Here is a 25,345-nt window from a genome sequence, read left to right on the forward strand (position 1 = left end):
CAGACTGTAAGTACGTTTTTTATATTTAAAGAGTTTTTATATTTTTTATATTTAAAGCGAGTTTTTTGGGCAGTGTAGAGTAGGGCTTGTTGTTTGTCATTTCTCCGATCACAAATGCAGACATGGTTTTATGTTTACGCGGCGCGATGCAACGCGTAAAAAGACAGTATATGTCATTATAATCAGTAATTATGTCCTCACTGGATGCAACAAATGCCTCGTTTATAATCGGTTTTAATGTTTTTGTCTCGTCGCGCCGGGACACGGCATCACAGTATGGTAGGGGCGTAACATTTCCGTCACACGCTTGAGGTATTCGGCCAATCACAACGCACTGGATAGCTGGCCAATCACAGCACACCTCGCTTTTCAGAACGATGAGCTTTGTAAAAATCGATGCATTTCAGAAAGGCGGGGCATAGAGGAGAAACAATAATGTACAGTATGTGGAAAATAATGTGTTTTTTGAACCTTAAACCACATAAACACATTTCATTACACCAAATACACAAAATAATGTTCTTTTTAGCAGCATCATATGACCCCTTTAAGATTAATTTGTAAGGAATTTCCTGAATTTTCTCAAACTACATATTTTTTTAAATTTTATTTTTGGTTTTAATGAAAGACTGACAAATCATTCTTAATCCTAATATTGACACTCATGTTTTGTTTTGCCAGTTGTTTTGTTTTATTTCCGTTTGATTGTTGTTTTGTTTTAATTTGCTTTCTTGTTTTTTGCTTTGTTACTGTTTTATTTTGCTTTATTGTTTTCCCGTTTTGTTTTATTTTGTTCTGCTTTTCTGTTTAGTTTAGTTTTGCTTTAATTTGATTTGCTTTCCTGTTTTTCTTTGTTTTGTTTTGCTTGCTTTCTAGTTTTGTTTAGTTTAGTTTTGCTTTACCTTCTTGTTTTGTTTTGTTTTCCTTTTTTGTACTTAATGTACAAACTCCATTTAAACATCTTTGTTGAATTTTAGGTCCACTAACAATGTTATGCTTTTGGTATACATTACACCTACAAAGAAATTTAAGATTGCAGTATGAAAATCTCTCATTCCCTTCCAACAGTATGTTCAGCATGCAACAATTCAACAGCGATGACATGATTTGCATACTGAATTGTAATTAATAATAATAATAATAAAGTATAAAAGGTAATAATACAGATGTTGTACGTATATTGTTCACTCACACTCACACATATAGACTCTAATACACATCCTGAGAAGGAACCTTTTTTTTTTACCTTCATTTTTTTTAATCTCATTGTTTCATGCTGGTAAATGGTTAAAAGAAACAAATGCGTGAAGATTTGCTCACCAAAACATGAAACAATGACGCCTAGTAAATATAACATTACTCATCAATGCTGTATATTTGGAAATCCAGAACCTGGGACAAGATGTGGCAGATATTTTACCTTTTTAAATATTATTATAACTTCTGGCCTTTTAAGGCACCCCATCACATCACTCCTTAAGGCAGAAGTGGCCAATAGCCCTGGATCCTGTCAGATTGAAAACAGCTGAAGTGGACAGATCATCTGTCTCTCTTCATTTTGTTGCCAGACGCAGGTATTTGCGGCTGAGGAGTGCAGAGATGGGCTGGTATGTGAAGGAGAAGTGCTTTCTCTGGTCTGTTGATTACTGATTTCAGTGCAGAACTGGACTCGAGGAGCAGAATGTGATGTTCAAGATCACTGGGGTGTTGCTGTGGGAGTTGTAGGGGGGTACGGCTGAAAGATCTCACGCACGGGGCAAAACATTGAAACATGTGACACGGCCATGCTTGGTAATTTGGTTATGAAGCAAACCAGAGTTTCCAACTCTGCCTAGTGGGTTCATCTGTTAGTGGGGGAGTTATTCTCCACCTGAATGCTCACATGAACCACAATTGGCCTACTACCACACTTACATTTAAATAAGAGTACTAGAAGATTATTCAAAATATGCATACATTTTCATTGTTGTCAAAGTATAAACTGAAAAATCATTAGCAAAATTTTCGACTTTGATAAAAGGGTGTTTATTCATTTATTAAATTTTATATTTTTGATTATTATTATTTGATTTGATAAATTATTGTATTTGTTATTTATTATATGTTTATTATTTATTATATTTATTTAATAATTTTATATTTTAGTATTAACTGATTTTATTTTACTTTTTGTAAACACACACACACACACACACACACACACACAGACACACACACACGCACACGCACACACACACACAGTATATATAATGAAGTGTGAACATTATTTATTTGTGTTTATTTAGGATACATAAAATGCCATTAGCCTTAACATAGACAAAATATTATATTCCATCATCATTTCCATTACACAAATAAATACAATTTAATTCAAATAAATGCTGTTCTTTTGAACTGTCTATTCAAAAATGTTTCAAAAAATGTATCATGTATGAAGCAGCACAACTGTTTTCAACACTGATAATAATCAGAAATGTTTCTTGAGCAGCAAATCAGCATATTAGAATGATTTCTGAAGGATCTTGTGACACTGAAGACTGGAGTAATGATGCTGAAAATTCAGCTTTGACTCACAGCAATAAATTACATTTTACAATATATTAAAAAAGTAAACAGTTATTTTAAATTGTAATAATGTTTCACAATATTACAGTTTTACTGTATATTTGATCAAATCAAATTGTGAGCTTAAGAGACTGTATTAGAAGGCCAAAAGTAGTCATAGTTGAAAATACCCATAATATCCCAATATAATTGATAATATCACAAAAACACATTAAACACACCAATAAATAAAACACCAATTGTTCTTTTCTGGATTTCCTCCAGGTTTTGATAAATTGAGAATGAGTTCATAAGCAATTAACAGCCTACATAAAAGTTTACATTCATATTACAGTGATCTCAATGAGCTTCATGAATGACTTTCTACTTAACTTCCAATTTACGTTCTACATTAAACAAATAAAACACGTCACAACAAAAGAACAAATGACTTTTAATAAAAGTACCTAGAATGTTTTTGCCTTTGCAATGCCATTTGTAAGCAGGGTGGAGGTCCACATACTCATTCAACCATGATACCTTCCTAACATACTCAGATAACCTTCCCGCCCTCTAGCACTCGACACATCCATCACTCATTTGCTCCATATTATGTCGCAGAGAAACTGTAATCCTTCCTGAAAACCTAGTCTTCCTAATGAGTTAAACAATGTCGTCCTCAAAATCGAGGCGGATGCGTTCATGTAAACTATCCTTTCTTCACTTCAAAATCTGCTGGCATGGGTTGTGTTTGTGTCCCTGGAGCTCACTAGTGCAACATTACCCACGGGATGAACGGCCTACTTCGACTCACTCACTGAATGATACCCAAGGAACATGAAACCTTTTGACTGTTGTTTCTTTAAATTATGGATTTTTGCATTATAAAAAGACTAATGAATTGTCAAAAATTCAGTGTTTTTGCACTCAATGGCAGCGCTTTGCAAAGAATAGGGCTGATTTTGAATGCGTTTGGTGGTAAAGCATTAAGCTGGTGTCTTTGTGCATGTTAAACGGGAGGCTCGGTTGCTTGTTTTTCGGCTGGTTGAACCCAGTGTTGTTTGCTCACGGGGTAGCAGATCTTTTCACAGCTCTCTGCGGATCTTAGTGCGCCGACCAGCCCCTTTCATTCACATTGAGACTTTCAATCAATAAGTAATTTTCCGTATCTCTCTTTGTACAAGTTGAGTTTGGCTGCTCATTTCTGAATTCACTTTAAGTTTATACAGCTAGATGTAACTAAGTAGTTTTAATGGGCCAGTTAGGGCATGATGGTATATGCGATGGCACAATTTATGCAATATATTTGTGTGGCTGTTAGATCAGTTTGCCTAATGTGAAGAAACAAGAGTCCCTAAGTCAATATGAGGAAGAACTCGTTATTAGGAATGGCTAAAAAGTAAAATGCAGTTTATTGTCAATGGCAGGGATCTCCAACCCTTCCTGCAGACTTCAGTTCCAACCTTGCTCCAATACACCTGCATGCAATTGACAAGTAGCTCAGAACACCTTGATTAGCTGGTTCAGGTGTGCCTGATTGGGGTTGGAGCTGAAATCGTCAGGATGGTAGCTCACCAGGAGCAGAGCTGGAGACCCCTGGCCTATGCAATATACAGTATATGAATGTGGATCAGTCAATCAGAATTCAGAGCCTTTGTTTTCTAATTTTAGTTGTGCTGTTTTGATTCTTGTGTTTTAACTCAAGTTTTAAGGTTTAGCACATGGTAATATACAACCCGATCTCATGAGAAACGTAATTATTTTACAAATTGACAATTCCGTATGATTTCGTGCAATTTCGTGAATTTTTTTTTAACTAAGCATGAAGGATCATCTCTAACTCTATTCCTAATCCTAACCCTCAGTGGTGCATAAGCACATTGCACAAAATCGCCACCATTTCACCAAAATATAAAAAAGTTTTGAATGGTCATGAAAGCGTGTTAATTTAATATATAAATATGTTTTCATTAAATTTTTGGCAAAAACAACAATTTCAATACAGATATACCATTACCATGCAACACAAAATTACTCATAAAATAAATGTTTGCATACAAATGACACTTTCATGAAAAAAATCAAGATAAAAAGTGACCATAGTTATAAAAACACCAGCAAAGAGATGATCACTGTGCTAAAGAGTGCACAGCCATTACTTTTTAATTAAAGTAACATATAGTCTTATTGGTGTTGGCCATTCGTCAGCCTAACCACAGACTCTACTCTTCAGCACAACGGTAACCCCAAAAACTCAGACATACCAGAAACCCTTTTACATTCCAAAATAATACAACATTAAACACTAACAGATCCCCCCCATATTAATATTGAGCAAAACATATGAAATAACACTTCATTTTAAGATTTACTCTCCTTTAACGGTCAGAAGTAAAGCATGCTGGGAACTAGAAATCTGCTGTAACTCATTTGTGAGTGTGTGTGTGTGTATATCCATTCACATCTATATGGGAACTTGTATGTGCAATATATGTGTATACAGTATATGCGTGTAAAGGGACAGTTGACAGAGTCTGAAGTGGTGTTTTTTTTTTTTTTTTGCCGGATTGCATCAGAGATTGTTGGTGCAGAGCAGTGAAAGACTCCCCGCCGGTCCCTGTATTCTGTGCGCTCACAAGCTCAAGAGGAAGTGAGAGTGTTCATCCATTACTCTGACAAAGTTCCTGACTATGTGTCGCCCTGCAGGGATCGTTATTTTCCCGTCTGCCTGTTAAGAGGTTTCCAGTATTTCCACCTTCCTCCAAGAGGCTTTTTGTCTTAGAGAAACCTCAGTGTGCTTAACATGTGAGATCCAGGCAGAAAAGTGTCCCAGCAAAGGATAGGAGCTCTTTGACTGTATTTTCAATTGTTTAAAGCAGCATTGGTAGGACAATGTCTGAAGTCACTCTTCAAGCTTTGCCGGTCAAGGTTGTAAATTAGGTCATTTTTTCGAATGTGACCCTGACAGGCTCTAGCTTTTCGTCTTTCTTACCATTTTAGAGAAACATGTGTCCAAGGAAGCAGGCTTTGAATTTGGAGTGAGCTGCTATTTCTTTCTTGGTTCACATTGTGTGGGTTTTTTCGCCTGGAAGTGAGTTAATATTAACTGCTTCCTCTTCCCGAAGCTTGACGATTTCCCCACAGTTAGTGGTTGTTTGTTCTTTACATTTATGCATTTGGCAGATGCTTTTATCCAAACACTGCATTCAAGGTACATATTATCATACTCTACCATTTGAGCTACAGGAATCTTTCAGAAAGACATTTTGAATAATTGAATGTTTGATAAATTGTGGTTTGCACTTACTACAACCTAAACTCTAACCATAAATAATATACAGATTTATTTTACACCCGGTGTTTTTTTTTTCATTTCATTTTGAGTCATTTCAGAGTCAACACTCACTAGAAAGTAACTGGATATCCATTAAAAGAAACTGTTCAGATTATTATTTTTTGTCTGTGAAATACGTTTAATAATAATAATAATAATAATAATAAATAGTATCTATGGCATGGTTATCATTGTTATTATTTACTTACTTAATTTGATATTATTATTATCATTATTATGATGTAATTACTTAATTTGACTGAAGGTAATATTTAAAAAATCAGCAATAAATAAATAAATATTGCAGACCACTGATACTTCAACCCTGTCAATTTTATTTGGAGTTTACATATTTGTAATTTTAGTCAGTAATTACATTATAAGTTAAAAAAATATACATTTAAACACGAATTGTCTCTTTCAAAACAATTTTGAACATCTCAAAACAACCCTGTTACAGTTTATTTATTTATTTTTTTAATATGGCTAGCATATATCATTATCATCTCTAAGATTTTTAGATTAATTTTCCCAAAACAGAGCTGAACTGTTGAACTTTACATGACCAGTATAAGTAGAAACATAATGAAATACAACTTTCTGATTTGTTTTGTTCTTTTAATAAGCCATTAAAAAGTAACAGACATGTTAATTGGCTAAAACAATAATGTGGACCAGACTTTATGCTGATAGTCAAAAGTACGTCTGCAACATTACTGACTCTAGATTCAGCACATAATAGCCCACAAACCTCCAAAGACTCATTAATTATGATTGAAACCAAATCCCACTCATTCTATAAAAACCAAAGCCACAGAGGGGACCTTTTTAATACAGCATAATTCAAATCTCTCTTGCTTTCCCAACTGTATTCATATCTTCTAAATAGAGACATAAAGAATACCGAAAGTACTCTAATGAATAATATGCCTATATTAGTATCTGCCAGACGATCCCCACCTTGCACAGCTCACACATAGTTGTTGTTGTGCCAGGAATGATATGTTTTCTTTTGCTTTCTCAGGGAGATTAATAGGTTTGAGTCAACAAACAGAGCTGATAAGAGTCCCTGATCTCTCCTTGAGCACCTGTGCTCCAGCCAACACAGTACATTCAGAAATCACGATCGCTGAATCAACCTGGAGGGTATAATGTAACACAGCTGTAAACCTGATACCAAAGCACTTAAAGGAATAGCTCAGCTAAAAATCTAAAATTGTTGATAATTTACTCACCCTCAGGCCACCCAAGATGTAGATGAGTTTGTGTCTTCATCAGAACAGATTTGGAGAAATCCATCACTTGCTCACCAGCGGATCCTCTGCAGTGAATGGGTGCCGTCAGAATGAGACTCCAAACAGCTGATATCACAAAACATCACAGTAATCCACAAGTAATCCACACCAGTCCAGTCCATCAGTTAATGTCTTGTGAAGCGAAAAGCTGCATGTTTGTAACAAACAAATCCATCATTATGGTGTTTTTAACTTCCAACCATCGCTTCCGGCTAAAAGTCCTCTATCCGTGAGATTGCTTTCTCCAGTGATAAAGTCTTGTCAGAATCAGGAGAGAAATCTGTACAGATCAAGAACCGTTTACAAGTCAAAACAGTCCAAAACAGCTGTAAACAAATATGTGGGTGGATTTTGATGTGAGACAACAAGAGATGGACTTTTTCACTGGAGGAAGCTTATTATGGATTATGGACTCATATTTTAGCCAGAAGCGATGCTTTTAAGTTAAAAACACCTTAATTATGGATTTGTTTGTTACAAACATGCAGCTTTTCGCTTCACAAGTCATTAACTGATGGACTGGAGTGGTATGGATTACTTGTGGATTATTGTGATGTTTTTATCAGCTGTTTGGACTCTCATTCTGATGGCACCCATTCACTGCAGAGCATCCATTGATGAGCAAGTGATGTAATGATACATTTCTCCAAATCTGATGAAGAAACAAACTCATCTACATCTTGCATGGTCTGAGGGTGAGTAAATGTTTAGCAAGTTTTCATTTTTGGGTGAACTATGTCTTGAAACCAAAATAAATTCCAGCTATCGGTTATCTGATAAACACATGTGATTCTCACGTTGAAATGTTAATAAATTTCGCGATAAATCAGCGTACCGAAGGGAGCATTTGGTTTCCGTCACTCGATGAACTTGAATAGAGTTATTATGTCCGAGTAACAGCGTAATGAGCTTAGATTTTGAGGTGATGAATGGAGCAATAGAGAAAGCCTATCTTCATTTTGCATATGTTTCAGCTCAAGCCCATTTTTTCGTGTCGAAACCGTCCCCAGGGGTCCCCTCGCGAGTCTAAGTGGTGCAACATACAATACCCTCATCATGGGAAAATGCTTCCCCTGAGCGCCAACACAAAAACTGCTGCTCTTTCAATGAGCCCGCCAATTGTTGGACTTTCTATACCGCATATCGTACGAAAGTTGCTAACAGACAAATTAAATCCATTCTAGTGTCCTTTGACAGTGTTTAGCGGTTAGCATGTACAGGAGGAAGCCGCCCGAGTGTTTCTAGGTTGCGCATGCAATCTGTTTATGTAGGGTAACCTCTTAAAGGAAAGAAAATAAAGATCAGGGCAACTGATTACTTTTCTCGAAACAATGCTCCGGTTTCCTTCACCGCGTGAGGCTGGTTCTCGCGCAGTCGTGAGCTTGGCACGCCGCTCACACGCTCTGAAGGGTTCGGGTTTCTAGTCTTGAAGTAGCATCTGTTGTGGCTCCAGGAGACCGTGAAGCCCATTGGGCAATGCTAGCATGCTTCAGTCTGATAGTGAATGTCTAAGGATGTGGCATATTCTGTTTTCTATTTAGAAAAGATGATATGGACAGGGTTACGGTCATTGTGCAAGAATGTCATTTGGAGTTTTCCCTTCCATAAGGAGTCAAAACATATTCAATTTGATGTGGAAAATGGTCTGGTATCTTCATCTAACATATTGCTATTTGGGAGTCTCTTTGTCAAAGTTATTTATTTTGACTCAAATCTTGGATTGCAACTTGGAAACATTATTTAACATTTATGTAATGTTTATAATGTAATATTTCTTTAACGTTTTATAATATAATTAATAATTGTATGAATGTTAAACGTTAACTTTAAATATATCAATATATTTGTGTTCCAATTATATATTATTAAATTGCTATTAAATATTGATTAATATCTGATTACGGAAACAAAATAAATTGTGAATGGCATATTACACTGTGCAAAAAATTTAATTCTGATTAAAATATACAATTATTGTCCAACACAATATAGTCCAGTTGTAGATTATTACAGATGAATGAATTGTAGAATTTAAAATAAAAAAGTAAAAAAAAAAAAAAATCTTATAAAAATAAGAAAAAACAACAAAATGCTAAAACTAACTAAAATTTAAGTGAAAATATGCAAATAAAATCTAATTTAAATTATTAACAAAAACTATAAAACTATAATCGGTACTAAAATAATATTGACTCACAGATAATCACAGACAGCGATTTGCATCATATTCCAGAAACAAAATAAGTTGTGTGGTGTTTCATGTTATTACTACATTATTACTATTATAATTATTTCAACTTACATGTTCACATCAGTTTGTTATTTTTCCAGTACTAAAAGGTGATGTAATGTAATATTGTAACAGAATATTGCACTGTTAAGTGTTTTAAAACATTAAAAAAGTTAAATGATAATGTAATATTAGAACAGCAGCAACAGCAATGTAATAAAAGACACAACTGTAAATATTTGTTTATTTTTAAAGGCATTAAAATTATATTATATTATATTATTACAGAAACATACAGTATTACTATTAGTACTGATACTTAATTTCAGCTTACATGCTCATATCTGTTTGTTGTTTCTGCAGCACTACGCAGGTGATGTGACAGAGAAGACATCCTGTACGGTCAGACTACAGGAAACTGGAGATGAGGATTGTGGGATTGTGGAGGACTGGGCCATACAGTCCCCTGCTGGTCTTTCTGCTCCACTCGCTGCTGCCTCTTATACGGCCCAGTAATGCTGGAAACCAGAATATACCACGACTACAGCTCTCTCATGCAGGTCAGAACTCACTCTCTTACACACTGATTTGATATTCAATTTCATAATCAGAGGACAGTGGAAAAATTATGAAATAATGTCTGCAACAGTAATATTTACGCTCTCCGAGTCTCTTTGCTTTGGTAATCTGCAAATCTTCAGATAAATCTTCTCTCTGAAGCTGCTTTTGCTTATTTCCGTTTAGCCGTGAGGACATCAGCAGGGTCAAGTCGTTTTGATGGACACAAAGAAACAGGGGAAGGGTACCGTTAACCTCTGCTTCCTGAAAACGTACAAAGTTAATTAGTCTACTGTATTTTGCCAGTCTTCTTTTAAGTTTTTTTTTTTTTGCTTTGTTTTTATTCGTTTAATTTAATAATATAACATAATATTGCACTGTATCCTAAATAGCATTAAAATGTTATATAATAATTATGTAATATGAGAACAACAACAACAGCAATGTGATAAAAGATGCCACTGTAAATAATTGTTTATTTTTAAGAATGATTATTAAAATATACAATTATTCTCCTACATAGTGTAGTCCATTATTAGCGATTTGTAGAAACTTCAAAAATAATAGAAAAGTAAAATATTAAATATTAATAAAAATATATCAAATCAAATCAAATATATAATACATTTTAAAATACCAATAATTGATAAGCTTAAGTTTTTATATTATGCATATAATAAATTAAGTATTTAATTATATATTTTATATTCTTAAATATTTCTACACCTAAATATTACTTAAAACATTACAATTTAAGTTAATTATTTGTTATTAAAAACATAAAAAATGATAAACGTAATCAATTAAAAATAATAACTGATCAACTTTTTGAAAGATATTTGTAGAAACTATATATATATATATATATAGAAAAAGTAATAAAAAAGTTGTTCAAATAAAATTGATTTTATATATATTATGAAGTATTTGGTTATGTATTATATAAGTTTTATTACTTAAATGATTAAAAAATAAGCTAATTATTTATTATCCACAATTTATTTCAGATTGAAATATTTCAATTTTCTGAAATAAAAAAATGCTGCATGTGATAATCGAACCCCCTTCCTTCTGCCACTCCCCATTTTTAAGTAAAATAAATAAATTAATTCAAATGTAATAATAAAATAATTAATATAATTAATATATTAATATAATTTAATAAATTCGTATTAAAAGATTTTACCCAACAAAACACAATTTACACCAATAGAACTAATAAATTCTAATAATCTAACCTCCCCTTCAAAACAGCATTATCATCGATAAGGACGAAACCTCTGAGCCACATTAGATACATTAGATACTGCCAGCCACCCAGCGATACATCACCGGACTGCTCTGCAGCTGTCTCTCTGGACACCCACGCCACACAGTCGCATCCCCTGAGCCGTCTGCCATTATCAGCACATCACAGCTGCCCCTGTTACTGACCCCTCAGAACCTTCCGGAACCTGCGGGATGTGACCGCTTCCTCTCAGGAAGGTTCTGTATACGGTGGTATAGGGTGGTATAGCGCTGTACCTATAGTGTAAATGTGCTTCCCATTACCTTCAGGGCTGTTAATAGAATGTATACATAATCTCAAGGGCGCCATGTGTTTACGAGTGCAGGGCGGCAGACATCCAAAGGTTGGCATCGAGATGCAAAATCCAGACGTTATTCATTAATGGAGAGAAGTCACGTGTTTTGCTTGCAGGTATCTTGAAGTCTAATTTGAAAGTCAAGCTAAAGAAGACAGGAAATGAGAACAAGTAAACAAGAAGACTTTTGAATTAGCTGAATATGACAGTTGTATTAAGAAGTAAGAAGCTTTTGAGGGACATGACGGTTCAGGTTTGCATCTTAGACCTTTGTTTGGGGGGGAAATTGTAGTTGATCCAACTTACAATAAGCTAACAACCCTATAGTACTGTGTCGTACCTGTAGAAAGAATCTAGAGAGTGAATCCTTTTCTTGAATTGGCTGTAATATCTGCGCAACTTTACTGACAACTAATGATGGAGTAGCTAATGCATTCTAGTATGATAATGCTGTTTTGTAAAGTCTAATAGCTAATTTGAATCAGTCATATGAATCATTTGAATGTATCAACAGACTAAAACCCATAATATGTGAGAAGCCCAGTGTGGAATACAGTGTGACGTTAGCATTTTTTCATGCTACAGTGTTTATTTCTTAAAAAAGTATCTTGCTACTGTAAAATCTGCAAAATACAGCTGTAATTCATTTCATTATAGTTGATCTATCAAAAATATGCTACCAACCAGTGGTGGAAAGAGTACTGAAAATTTGTACTTAAGTACAAGTATTGTTACATTGCTGAAATAATACTCAATTACAAGTAAAAGTACTGGTGTCAAAACAGTACTTAAGTAAAAGTACAAATAAAAAACTACTCAGATTACTAGTTACTAGTTACTTTTTAGCTGGCGATATTTAATGAATTACAAATTTGTTTTGAATTAATATCAAAGATCTATGTGGATAATAGCTACTTTGAACAAAACCCACTTTTATCTTATTGACAAATTTCGTGAAATTGGTGCTCACGATACAGGAATAAACAATTTTATTTACATATATATAAACATTAATCAATTACCATTACAAAAATCTCAATATTAAACATTTGCTCATTCTGTGTATTTGTGTCTTTAAAATAGGGTACCTTTGTTGCAAAAGCTTACAGCACAAGGAAGCTTGATTTAAAACTGAATGAATTGAATTTACAAAAAAAGACAAGTACACAGTCAGTAATAAAATTATAAAACAAATGACCTCAATTCAGTTTGAGTTTACGAGTGCAGGGCGGCAGACATCCAAAGGTTGGCATCGAGATGCAAAATCCAGACGTTATTCATTAATGGAGAGAAGTCACGTGTTTTGCTTGCAGGTATCTTGAAGTCTAATTTGAAAGTCAAGCTAAAGAAGACAGGAAATGAGAACAAGTAAACAAGAAGACTTTTGAATTAGCTGAATATGACAGTTGTATTAAGAAGTAAGAAGCTTTTGAGGGACATGACGGTTCAGGTTTGCATCTTAGACCTTTGTTTGGGGGGGAAATTGTAGTTGATCCAACTTACAATAAGCTAACAACCCTATAGTACTGTGTCGTACCTGTAGAAAGAATCTAGAGAGTGAATCCTTTTCTTGAATTGGCTGTAATATCTGCGCAACTTTACTGACAACTAATGATGGAGTAGCTAATGCATTCTAGTATGATAATGCTGTTTTGTAAAGTCTAATAGCTAATTTGAATCAGTCATATGAATCATTTGAATGTATCAACAGACTAAAACCCATAATATGTGAGAAGCCCAGTGTGGAATACAGTGTGACGTTAGCATTTTTTCATGCTACAGTGTTTATTTCTTAAAAAAGTATCTTGCTACTGTAAAATCTGCAAAATACAGCTGTAATTCATTTCATTATAGTTGATCTATCAAAAATATGCTACCAACCAGTGGTGGAAAGAGTACTGAAAATTTGTACTTAAGTACAAGTATTGTTACATTGCTGAAATAATACTCAATTACAAGTAAAAGTACTGGTGTCAAAACAGTACTTAAGTAAAAGTACAAATAAAAAACTACTCAGATTACTAGTTACTAGTTACTTTTTAGCTGGCGATATTTAATGAATTACAAATTTGTTTTGAATTAATATCAAAGATCTATGTGGATAATAGCTACTTTGAACAAAACCCACTTTTATCTTATTGACAAATTTCGTGAAATTGGTGCTCACGATACAGGAATAAACAATTTTATTTACATATATATAAACATTAATCAATTACCATTACAAAAATCTCAATATTAAACATTTGCTCATTCTGTGTATTTGTGTCTTTAAAATAGGGTAACTTTGTTGCAAAAGCTTACAGCACAAGGAAGCTTGATTTAAAACTGAATGAATTGAATTTACAAAAAAAGACAAGTACACAGTCAGTAATAAAATTATAAAACAAATCACCTCAATTCAGTTGAGGTATTTGAAATATGACAACACTGAATTTTTATAAGCAGTGATTTAAGAGCCATATACTGTATGTTATTTATTTAGATAAATGGAACATCAGATGACTTTGACCTGTAATGACTGTACAATGTAGTGATGCAGTTAGGCAGACTAGGATATTTATATGTACAAATCATACAAATATCCCATTTCGAAACATTTCTAGCATACACTTACATTGTAAAGAAATTAAAGTTCCATCTTTGATTATTGAAAGACTTTCTGGTGCATTTCACTTACAAGCCAATACAACTTCTAGTAGCATTTTCATCGGTCAGGTGTGGAACTATTCTAAATGCCCATGCATTCAGGTTCAGATATCAGGGCTTTTATTGGTCCCCTTACGATTGGATGCCTTTATCTTATTTTTATTGGCTACTGAAGTTCCGTCAAAGGTTTGAATATCAATTTAAATTGTGGGCGTACTCAGTAAAGAACTATGATTTAAAAGTAACGAAGTAGATTATTTTGCTTAATTTGTACTTAAGTACAAGTAAAAGTACAGCTTTAAAAATATACTCAAAAAAGTAGAAGTACCCGAAAAACTACTTAATTACAGTAAAGTGAGTAGTTGTAATTCGTTTCCTCCACCACTGCTACCAACCCTATATTACCGTATCGGACACTGGATGTAATATCTGCACAACAATATTGACACCAAAACAGTAGATCTTAATGTAATAGCTAATGTTACACTACTGTTACATTAAGATTAAAGGGGTCATATGATGCGATTTCAATTTTTCCTTTCTCTTTGGAGTGTTACAAGCTCTTGGTGCATAAAGAAGATCTGTAAAGTTGCAAAGACTAAAGTCTCAAATCCAAAGAGATATTCTTTATAAAAGTTAAGAGTCAGCCACACCCCCCTAAAACGGCTTGTTCTAACACGCCCCCACATGTCTACATCACTATGTGGGAAGATTTGCATAACGCCGCCCAAATGTTCACGCAAAGAAAGAAGGCGTAACTTTTATTCTCGCTGTAGTATTGTTGCCACTGCCATGTCGTGAAGGCGCTGTGTTTCGTTGTGAAAGCGAAACTACTTTGTTTGGCCTTCCAAAAGAGGACAATATCCACTTCGTCATGCCTAGAGCTGATCCGTGCTGGTCGCTGAGGAAATACATCAACTTTGCGCTGTGGATCACCGGATCGGCTTTCACTGTGGACGAAGCGGAGTCCAGCCCGGGGTCGTCACATGTGGTTGCCGCAAGCCCGCTGGACGCTTCTTCGTCGAATCCGCCGGCCGCACCGTTCTCCGGCGCCTGGCATTCAAGAACCTCTGCTCACTCAAGCTGGCCTCCGCATATTCTAGGTCAGCGCTCACTCTAGGCCGCGGTGTGTGACGCTGTTTCGTTGTGAAAGAACCCCCAAGACTATATCTTAGGTCCTATGGCATTTAAGTATTAAAGGAATAGTTCACCCAAAAATAAAAATTCTGACATCATTTCCTCATCCTCATGTCTTATGTAGCTATAATGTAGTAGCGCAGTAACTAATGTGCTAATGTGTAAAGTGTAGTTTACTACCCAGCACTGCTCCGCTGACACTTTTATTTGAAAGCAGTTATCATACTTCAACTAATGACTTGGTTCATTATTTTTTAATTGAGTCAACTTCCTCACTTAATTTTTGGAGGTTAAATAAGCAGTTTAAGTTCTGCTGGCAGACGCACAGACAATTGATTTTCCAGTGTCCTCTGACTTTCCCACTGGTGTCTATCAGTAAAACTCCCGCAAATTTTGAGAATTTTCTTTCTGACAGATGGGTGGATTGAAACCAAAAGAAACATTCCTGGCATTTGAGACTGGCTAAATGTCTCAATTTCTCCATGACAGGAAGGATTTTTTGCATCACACACACTGGTTTCATTTTGACAGCTGCACCACATATTGTGTGTACTGAAAAGATTTGAGAAGAATATCTCAGATATTAACAAAACACTGGACACAGAATGAAGATTCACCCACTTTGAGACTTTTGAGTTATTTAAATGAGATTATATAAGACCTTTTGACTTGTTCACAGTGGCATACTCAAAGAGAACCACTAAATTAAGCTGAGTTATTTTTCCAATAGTCCTCAGAGGCCAAGTCTTGGCAAGACAGTAAAACATTTTTATTACAGTCTATGTCATTGCAAAAATACAGTCTTTTGGCACCAGGAATGTGACCTGTGGGATGTAGTTCCTGATAGCTGACACAATGGTGCGTCACGGTGATGACCCCTGACTGTGTAACCCCTTTGTATCCATGGCAACAAGGTGCAGGAGATAAGCAGAGTAGATGACTCAGGGTCCCGGGCTCTGGCATGGGCTAATGAAGCCATCAGGGCGTTAACACTGAACAGAGCTGGAGCCAAGAATGCTGCTAACTAGAGGAAGGAAAGATGAAAACAATCTGAATCACTTTCTCTGGGGCTGATGGGGTGCCAGAATTTCTCAAAATAGAGAGAATATTAGCAGTTAAGTTGGGCTTAATAGTGCAGATATCTCTGGGAAAAAAGGACACTTTAGCATACTTGTAAAAAGAACACTTATTATGAAAATAATATACTTAAGTTTTCAAACACTTCATTTTGTGTTAATTGCAATTAAATGACAATGTAATATATTTGAATTAAAAGCAATCAGCTTAACTTTAACATGCTTTTTTGGCCCACCTTCACAGCAAGTTATATGTAATTTCATAATTATGTCTATTGTCTTTGAAATATGGGTGAAGTCTACTGTAAAGTTTACTGTAATGACAAGCATTTATTGTAAACTAAAACATACTTTAATATAATTTATATTGAAATTTGTATATCATGTACTTTTGAATGTTTAAACTCTATACAGCTATTTTTCACATAGCAAAAGAAAAAGACTTTATATGAACAACTAACAAACTTTTGGTGAGTTTCTCACACAGATTTATTATATGAATTCAGCAGATTCACTAATTCTTGATCTTTAAAAGATCTTGAGGGGAAGTTGTGGCCTAATGGTTAGAGAGTGGGACTACCCAAAGGTTGCGGGTTCGAGTCTCGTACCGGCAGGGATTGTAGGTGGGGGGAGTGAATGTACAGCGCTCTCTCCCACCTTCAATACCACGACTGAGCTGCCCTTGAGCAAGGCACCGAACCCCCAACTGCTCCCCGGCGCCGCAGCATAAATGGCTGCCCACTGCTCCGGGTGTGTGTTCACGGTGTGTGTGTGTTCATTGCTGTGTGTGTGCACTTTGAATGGGATAAATGCAGAGCCTAGTATGTGCAGTATGGTTCACCATACTTGGCCACATGTCACGTCACTTATCTAATATTATCTTTTATGACATTTTTTTATCAAATTTTATTTCGCACAAAGTTTGCAAAAAGTCACTGATCTGAAGTTTGACACCAACAGCGAGTTTGAGGAAGTAAAACAAACTCCTAATCTTTGCTGCAAAGTCCCACAAAGCCTATAAAAACAAATGCAAGGACACATATGAGAAATTAAGGGAGAGTCTAAACCCGACTAGGAAGATGAATTACCATCTGTGAGATATTTCACAGACCAGGCTTACAGGCTTTACATTTACTGTGTTTCGTGAGCCATAAGACCAGGACTTGTGGATGTCCTCAAATCCGATGTGGAATAGATAGATGGACAGACAGACAGGGTTTAACACTGGGACATTTGGGTCGTAAGTCACAGTGTTACATCTGGAACTAACTGTGTTAGTAAAAGCTTACAAGGGGTCTTTCTTTATGGGCAGTTAATGGCTTAATATTGGCCTGGTCTTTTTTACTCATCAACAATATACTGTAGTGTTTAGTCACAAATTCATTCTCCTTTGCTGGTTGCATCAGTCAGACGTGATAGAGAAAAATATATTTTTTTTAAAGCCCTTTAGAATGACTTAATAAACAGCAAGGGAAAATCAATTGCAGATACAGACTAAAACTAAATCTGGCCAAACATACACCTCTTTAAAGTCCTAAAACAGTCACTTTAATTTGTGCCACAAGGGTTTATAAACCCATTCATACAAAAGCATCCATTATTTGCCATTAGAATGAAAACCAAAAGTTGATAGATAATCTCTTTGGTTTTCACATTCACTCCATTACTCTGCTTCTGCTAATGTTGGCGACCCAGAACACAACTTACAACTGGAGCTTATGGGTAATTAGAATTACTAGCTGCCACTGACCCAAAGGAAAAAGAAGTCAATTGAAATGGGGTCCATCTATGTCTTCCATCACTGCAAAAATCCTTTCTGGACAGTTTGAAAAAGACAAATGAGAGAAGACAATTGATGAATGTGGGAGATAAATGAGGAGGTATATTGATGTTAACACCTCTCCCACCCTCAAAGCGAGCCTGCTCTGGCGTCAGTTTCATGAATCACATCAAATGCAGTTGTATATTTTTCCATGACTGATGAGCTTTCTCATATTTAGAGAGGAAATATTGCTCTTGTGTGAATTTTTAAGTGAAGATTTTGTTAAAGACTCTACAGTGAAAATAAAAGCCACAAAACGTTTTGAATTTAATTCAACTCTATTTTTACTTCAAGTATATTAAAAGTACAAGCATGCATTTAATATTATAAGCTATACTTAAATGTCATTTCTCTTCAAAAGTACTGTGGTTTGCCTTGGAAACAGATCAACAGTGCATACTAGAGGCCTGCCACCAATTTTCTCCAGACCTGTTTATACAGGAGGAAAAATAATGACAAGATGAACATCCACAACGAATGAACAATGAACAAACAGTTGGAAAATGGCTTGGCAATGAGACTTCAATAAATCTAGGCATTGATAAACAGTAAGATGATGTACTGTAGGTCAGCCACCTGATACAAAGACAAAGCAAACATGGCCATCATTCTCACAGTGTACTTGCAATTTCCCATTGACTTACAGACACATTATTTGGCACATTTCAGGTATCATATGAGGACTGTCCTAAGACATTTTGAATGGGTGTTCTATGTTTGTGTGGTCACTTTGGCCTTCACAACTGTCTCTTAACAGTCAGAATTGTCAGTAGAATTATTTTATACAGCTCTTGGGGAACCCTTAAAGTTTTATTAGTTGTCATTAAGCACTCGCCCGCAGCCTTTGCTTGGCCAATTGTGTTTTATTGCAAGTCGTTTTGACAAATCCAAACCAGATTCATTCAATCCAGTTTCGTTCTTGTTCAGACACTTTTTTTTTCTCAATATTGTGCTGCTATTACCACAAGATAGATAAATTGATTGCCCTAAAGACTTCAGAAAACTATGATAATATAATATCCTGTGATTCTAATGGTATTACAGTTGTATCAGTTATAATAAGGGTTGAAAGTCTAGTCCTGTATTATTGATTTTCCATCAGTAACATCTGCATCTCATTTATTCACTGTTGCATTATCTTAATTTATACTCACCACAAAAGTATCAAGAAATCACTGAAATCCACTTCTGCCCATACTTTAGTCACTACAAATGAAATCTCACTGCACTTAGTGTACAAACAAATCTTCTGTACCCACACATTAGTTTGAAAAACATTTAGCATTGTAGCTAGTTCCAGCATGTTTTATAAAATTGCAAAAATTACGATCTGCACGATGTGGTTGGTGTGTGAAATTCTGATTTGTGGAGTAAGAGGAATGTCCAAACCATAGTGAAGCCAGCTTCATCTCAACCTCAGATTCCAGATGTTATGTGTAAGATGTTCAGAATGAGTTACAGGTCAATGACAGTTCAGTTTCTGAAGCACTGCTTTAAAAACTACTGCTTTCATAGACAGTTGCCTTCTAAGGGGCCATTCACATGTGCTCTGGCATTCCAAAACAGCTCAATAGAGTGCAACAAAATGGAACAGAATGCAGGAATCTAGAGATGTGTTTAAAACATTCTAACTGTTGTGGCGCTAGAAGTTAAAGCCATCCTCACTGAAATGTACTTTAGAAATGACTGATTTGAAACACTCTTCATAGGCAGCAATTTAGTGTGCCATTCAAATAGCGCTCGACTTACAGTTGTTTCCAATGAGAGAGTTTGATGTTAGCATGTTGCTAAGCTAACAATGCAAAACATACAAATACAGAAAACACAGATATCTTAAAATTCAAGCAGTAATTAGTCCATTGTAATTAGATTTTACTACTTTTATCAAAGGTTGTCTAAATGTAAGCATTTCTAACTGACAGATCTCATGGTGCTAGATGCTAAATGCTATGTTTATACACTCAAAAAGGTGCATCCCAATTCGTGTACACTTAGTACTATTCTATGTCATTATGTAGTATTCTAAAAGTTCCAAAAAAAGAAAAAAAAACCCACTTTAAATTAGAGACCTGCGCGGGACGGATTTTTCAGTCCCGCTCCCGTAGAAATATATCTTATCTGGGCCCGCTCCCGCCCGCAAAAGCCCGCATAAAAGCAATCTATATAGATTTGTTTCCGTACATTCGAAGAAATTTACATGAAATGGTTCTGTGACATCTCCTAAGCACCACAAAATCCCAGCATAAACACTCCCGATAAAATATTAGTTTTTTAGGCTAAGCATCAACATTCACAAACCACTGTTATTTTTAACAGAAAAGCAAGCATGGGCTGCTGCCTGCATGGTTTGGCATGGCAGAATGGGAGCAGAGCTTCCTTTATTATCACTAAAAGCTGACATCTCAGTTAATCGCAATCTCATAAAGCTCTGTTATAACACAATAAATATATGCACAATGAATCTTTCACAGTGTCTACACTTCGTGTGTTAAAATGAGAGGATTCGTGAGCACGCAATTTCAGCATTGCGGTGAGTAGATTCTAACTTAATCACCTCTGATTGGCCATTGCATTCCAGAAATCAACAGCGCTGAGTCTGTGATTGGCTACATTGCGCAACCCTTTAAACACGTGTTATAAATAGAAACTATGCCTAGCTTGCGCATGTCAATCATTTGAATGTTAATATTAGTTGTTCTTTTTGCTTTTGTGCAACAGATAAATAACAATTTATATATTTTAGACACTTTATGTTTAGATAATTTCTATTTTGAGGGAATAATTTTATTCTCCCGCATCCCGCACACACACGAGTCTCTTCCCGCCAGCACCCGCACTCGCACTCGCCCATCAATAGTTGTCCCGCGCCGCACCCCGTTGCGTTGGGTCCCGCAGGTCTCTACTTTAAATATCCAGATGATGCACTTAACTGAAAAAAGTCTGGAATGTTGGAAACTTCATGCATTCAACGGTAGCAGCTTTAATTATGCAGCGGAGGGGGAGGGGCGATCAGACTCTGATTATGAATGACAAAATAAGCGTATAAAATTCATACACTACAAAGATAAGTACATAGTTTTTTGGGGACACTTCATTTCCAGCGATACCGTTGACTTGATTGCAAAGATACTATTTAAACTGAGCTGGATGTTGACATCACTGAATTCAATGATAAAAGAAAAAAAAAAAACACTTTAAATTAGAGACCTGCGCGGGACGGATTTTTCAGTCCCGCTCCCGTAGAAATATATCTTATCTGGGCCCGCTCCCGCCCGCAAAAGCCCGCATAAAAGCAATCTATATAGATTTGTTTCCGTACATTCGAAGAAATTTACATGAAATGGTTCTGTGACATCTCCTAAGCTCCACAAAATCCCAGCATAAACACTCCCGATAAAATATTAGTTTTTTAGGCTAAGCATCAACATTCACAAACCACTGTTATTTTTAACAGAAAAGCAAGCATGGGCTGCTGCGTGCATGGTTTGGCAAGGCAGAATGCGAGCAGCGCTTCCTTTATTATCACTAAAAGCTGACATCTCAGTTAATCGCAATCTCATAAAGCTCTGTTATAACACAATAAATATATGCACAATGAATCTTTCACAGTGTCTACACTTCGTGTGTTAAAATGAGAGGATTCGTGAGCACGCAATTTCAGCATTGCGGTGAGTAGATTCTAACTTAATCACCTCTGATTGGCCATTGCATTCCAGAAATCAACAGCGCTGAGTCTGTGATTGGCTACATTGCGCAACCCTTTAAACACGTGTTATAAATAGAAACTATGCCTAGCTTGCGCATGTCAATCATTTGAATGTTAATATTAGTTGTTCTTTTTGCTTTTGTGCAACAGATAAATAACAATTTATATATTTTAGACACTTTATGTTTAGATAATTTCTATTTTGAGGGAATAATTTTATTCTCCCGCATCCCGCACACACACGAGTCTCTTCCCGCCAGCACCCGCACTCGCACTCGCCCATCAATAGTTGTCCCGCGCCGCACCCCGTTGCGTTGGGTCCCGCAGGTCTCTACTTTAAATATCCAGATGATGCACTTAACTGAAAAAAGTCTGGAATGTTGGAAACTTCATGCACTCAACGGTAGCAGCTTTAATTATGCAGCGGAGGGGGAGGGGCGATCAGACTCTGATTATGAATGACAAAATAAGCGTATAAAATTCATACACTACAAAGATAAGTACATAGTTTTTTGGGGACACTTCATTTCCAGCGATACCGTTGACTTGATTGCAAAGATACTATTTAAACTGAGCTGGATGTTGACATCACTGAATTCAATGATGAACTGTCTTTAACTGAAAAATTTGTGTTTACTATTGTCATTTTGCATTATTGACACACTATTTTCCTAATTAATGCTGTTCAGTTGCTTTGACACAATCTGTATTGTTAAAAGCGCTATATAAATAAAGGTAAATAAATAAAAAAAATAAAATAAAAATAGTGCATAGTATATAAGTGCATAGTGTATAGTGCGTCATTTGGGATGCAACTAAACAGTCACAGCTTATTTCAAAAGCTTAACGGTAGATTGTTGCTAAGCTAACAATGCAAACATAAAAAAATGTAACATAAGTATAGGGTAAATAGCATTTCAACTTTTTTAACAATGCGTTTCGGTAACGACTTGCCTCTTGACTCGCCTGACTCGTACTGCATTCTGGGATTGCGTTCTTCACAATCAGTTTGTGCAATGCTGCAGTTGAATATGAATTGCTTTGAAACCAAAAGATAAAGTCTGAGCAGTATTGCTGCCTACATTCTAAAACACCTTCACGCCACCTTAAAATGCTTCCTAGCTAGGGACAACCTCACTAGGTTTAGTAACATTAAAGTGTATAAGTGATGTTTTCTACACCCAAACTTCTTTAAGTTGACATCTATATTCCCTGGCCATGCTCTATTTAGTTTATATGGAACAATTCTTGGGTCTGAGTCATTACAGACGTGCCAACAGCAATCAAAACACTCGCCAAAACAGAAAGCCAAAAAAGCAACAGGAATAAATAAGCAGCTATATTCTCCTCACCACTTAGGATATACAAGGCCTCAGAGAGGAAACAGAGTTAAATTTATTAGCTTGCATACGTCACTCTGACTTCAGGGGACTACTTGAAAAATGTGGCACTGATAAACGTACAGTAGGGCTGGGCAAAATAATCTAATGCGATTTTCATGCACATCTCATCAGTAAAGCCGCTTCTGGTGATTAGTAGTAAATCTCCAGCACATGCTTTCAGATGGAGCGGCATTTACTACACAGAGCCGTAGATCTCTGACAAGCTACACAAAATCGCGTTCAAAATCACAGGCGATTCATTGCTGAGCTTATCAGTTCATAGCTGATCAGTGAACTATGGCTCTGTGTAGTAAATGCCGCTCCATCTGAAAGCACGTGCTGGAAATTTACTACTAATCACAGAACCGGCTTTACTGACGAGATGCACATGACAATCGCATTCGATTTTTTGCACAGCCCTAACATACAGTAGGCCAGTTAAGTAAGCCTGCATATTTCTGCGACAGATTGATGTTGCTTTGCGTACACATGCATCCCTTGCTTTAGCAGATGGAAAATATCTACATGTCCAGGTCTGTGTTGATTTTGATTCTGCCCAGTGGTTTGCTTATTCAAGTGGTCGGATGCAGATGCAATGGCAGGGAGAGGTTCTCTTGATCTTTACCTTACAGCTGAGACTTCTGTGCTCCGATCCTTGACATTCCAGTGATTTTCCCATCACTCAAGCTTTACACCCAATCAAAGGCCCCCAGCACTTGATGAAATGCGAGATAACGAGGGAAACGGACTCCCCGCTGCTTGAGGAGTGACAGAACCTGTCAGTGACCTTAAAAGTCCTCAATAGAGAGTCCCTCCTCCAGCTAATCAACCGTCTAATATAATGAGACCACAGTTTCAAATGTTCAAAATGATGGAGAAATTGAATAGACTGATTAATAGCATTAACACACATGATCACCACTAGGCCAATCGTATTTAAAGGGACAGTTACCCTAAAAATGACAATTCTGCTATTATTTATTTACAGGTTATTCACATGTGCTTCCAAGACCATATGATAGATTACAACGGTCAAGCTCCAAAAAGAAAGAAAAGCCTTAAAAAAAAACATTCTGCTCGAGGTACATTGTAAAAACATTATTATTTTTTTTTTATGTTGTGAAAAGGTTGTGATAGTTTTTTTTTTTACATAGAAAAGGTTGTGATAGATTTTTTTACATAAATAAATAAATAACGTGTATATATGTAACTATATGTAACGTGTTTAACTATAACATAAAAGAAAAATTTGTAAGAGCAGGATAGAGATTAAATATGAGACTCCAATGTGTGTGTGTATATATGTATATAATGTGTGTTTATTTATTTATTTATTATTATTATTATTATTATTTATTTTTTCAATCCTGTTATTAATATTCAGGACATGTCTAAATCAATTTTTTTTGTTCATTTTTGTTGCATTCTTGCCCAAAAATAAATAAATAAGTAAATTAATTAATTAATTAAAATAATTATATATTTTATTATAATTTGTTTATTTATTTTTATGAAATGATACTGCCAGTATACTGATACTGAATAAAACTGCCATTGGTGGCAAGTCTGTGTTAGTGACTGAGTTATTCAGTCATTCATTTAACCGATTCGTTCAAATGGCTGATTCGTTCAGAAACAAGCAAGTGACTGTATTTATGAATTGCTCACTGAATCATTGGCTCATTCAATTCCTTCAAAAAGCATTTATTCAGAAACTAAACACTGCTGTTTGTTGCTCGAAGATGCACAACAGTTCTCCTCTGGCTTTCTTTGGAGCCATTTTCGTTTGTGATATTGAGCAAAACCAGGCAATATTATGTCTAAAATTTAAAACAATATCACCTTCTTGCTTATTGAACTATTATATAAAATCGATATCACATTTTTAGCATCACATCAAAGGGGTCATATGATGCTGCTAAAAAGAACATTATTTGGTGTAATGAAATGTGTTTATGCGGTTTACGGTTAAAAAAACACATTATTTTCCACATACTGTACATTATTGTTTCTCCTCTATGCCCCACCT

The 25,345-nt window shown here is 35.6% G+C and overlaps 1 protein-coding gene across 1 annotated transcript in view; it reads left to right on the top strand.

The window, feature by feature from the left end:
* Window positions 1–25,345, top strand: part of LOC107657315 (semaphorin-3D-like) — a 67,630-nt gene that overhangs the window by 14,155 nt on the left and 28,130 nt on the right. The window contains exon 2 of the mRNA XM_016445356.1: window positions 9,767–9,963. Coding sequence (XP_016300842.1) covers window positions 9,828–9,963 — 136 coding nt within the window. The 5' untranslated portion in view covers window positions 9,767–9,827. The remainder of the gene's footprint in view (window positions 1–9,766; window positions 9,964–25,345) is intronic.

Source organism: Sinocyclocheilus anshuiensis, unplaced genomic scaffold (genome assembly GCF_001515605.1).
Source record: "Sinocyclocheilus anshuiensis isolate Anshui unplaced genomic scaffold, SAMN03320099.WGS_v1.1 scaffold239, whole genome shotgun sequence".
Lineage (NCBI taxonomy): Eukaryota > Metazoa > Chordata > Actinopteri > Cypriniformes > Cyprinidae > Sinocyclocheilus > Sinocyclocheilus anshuiensis.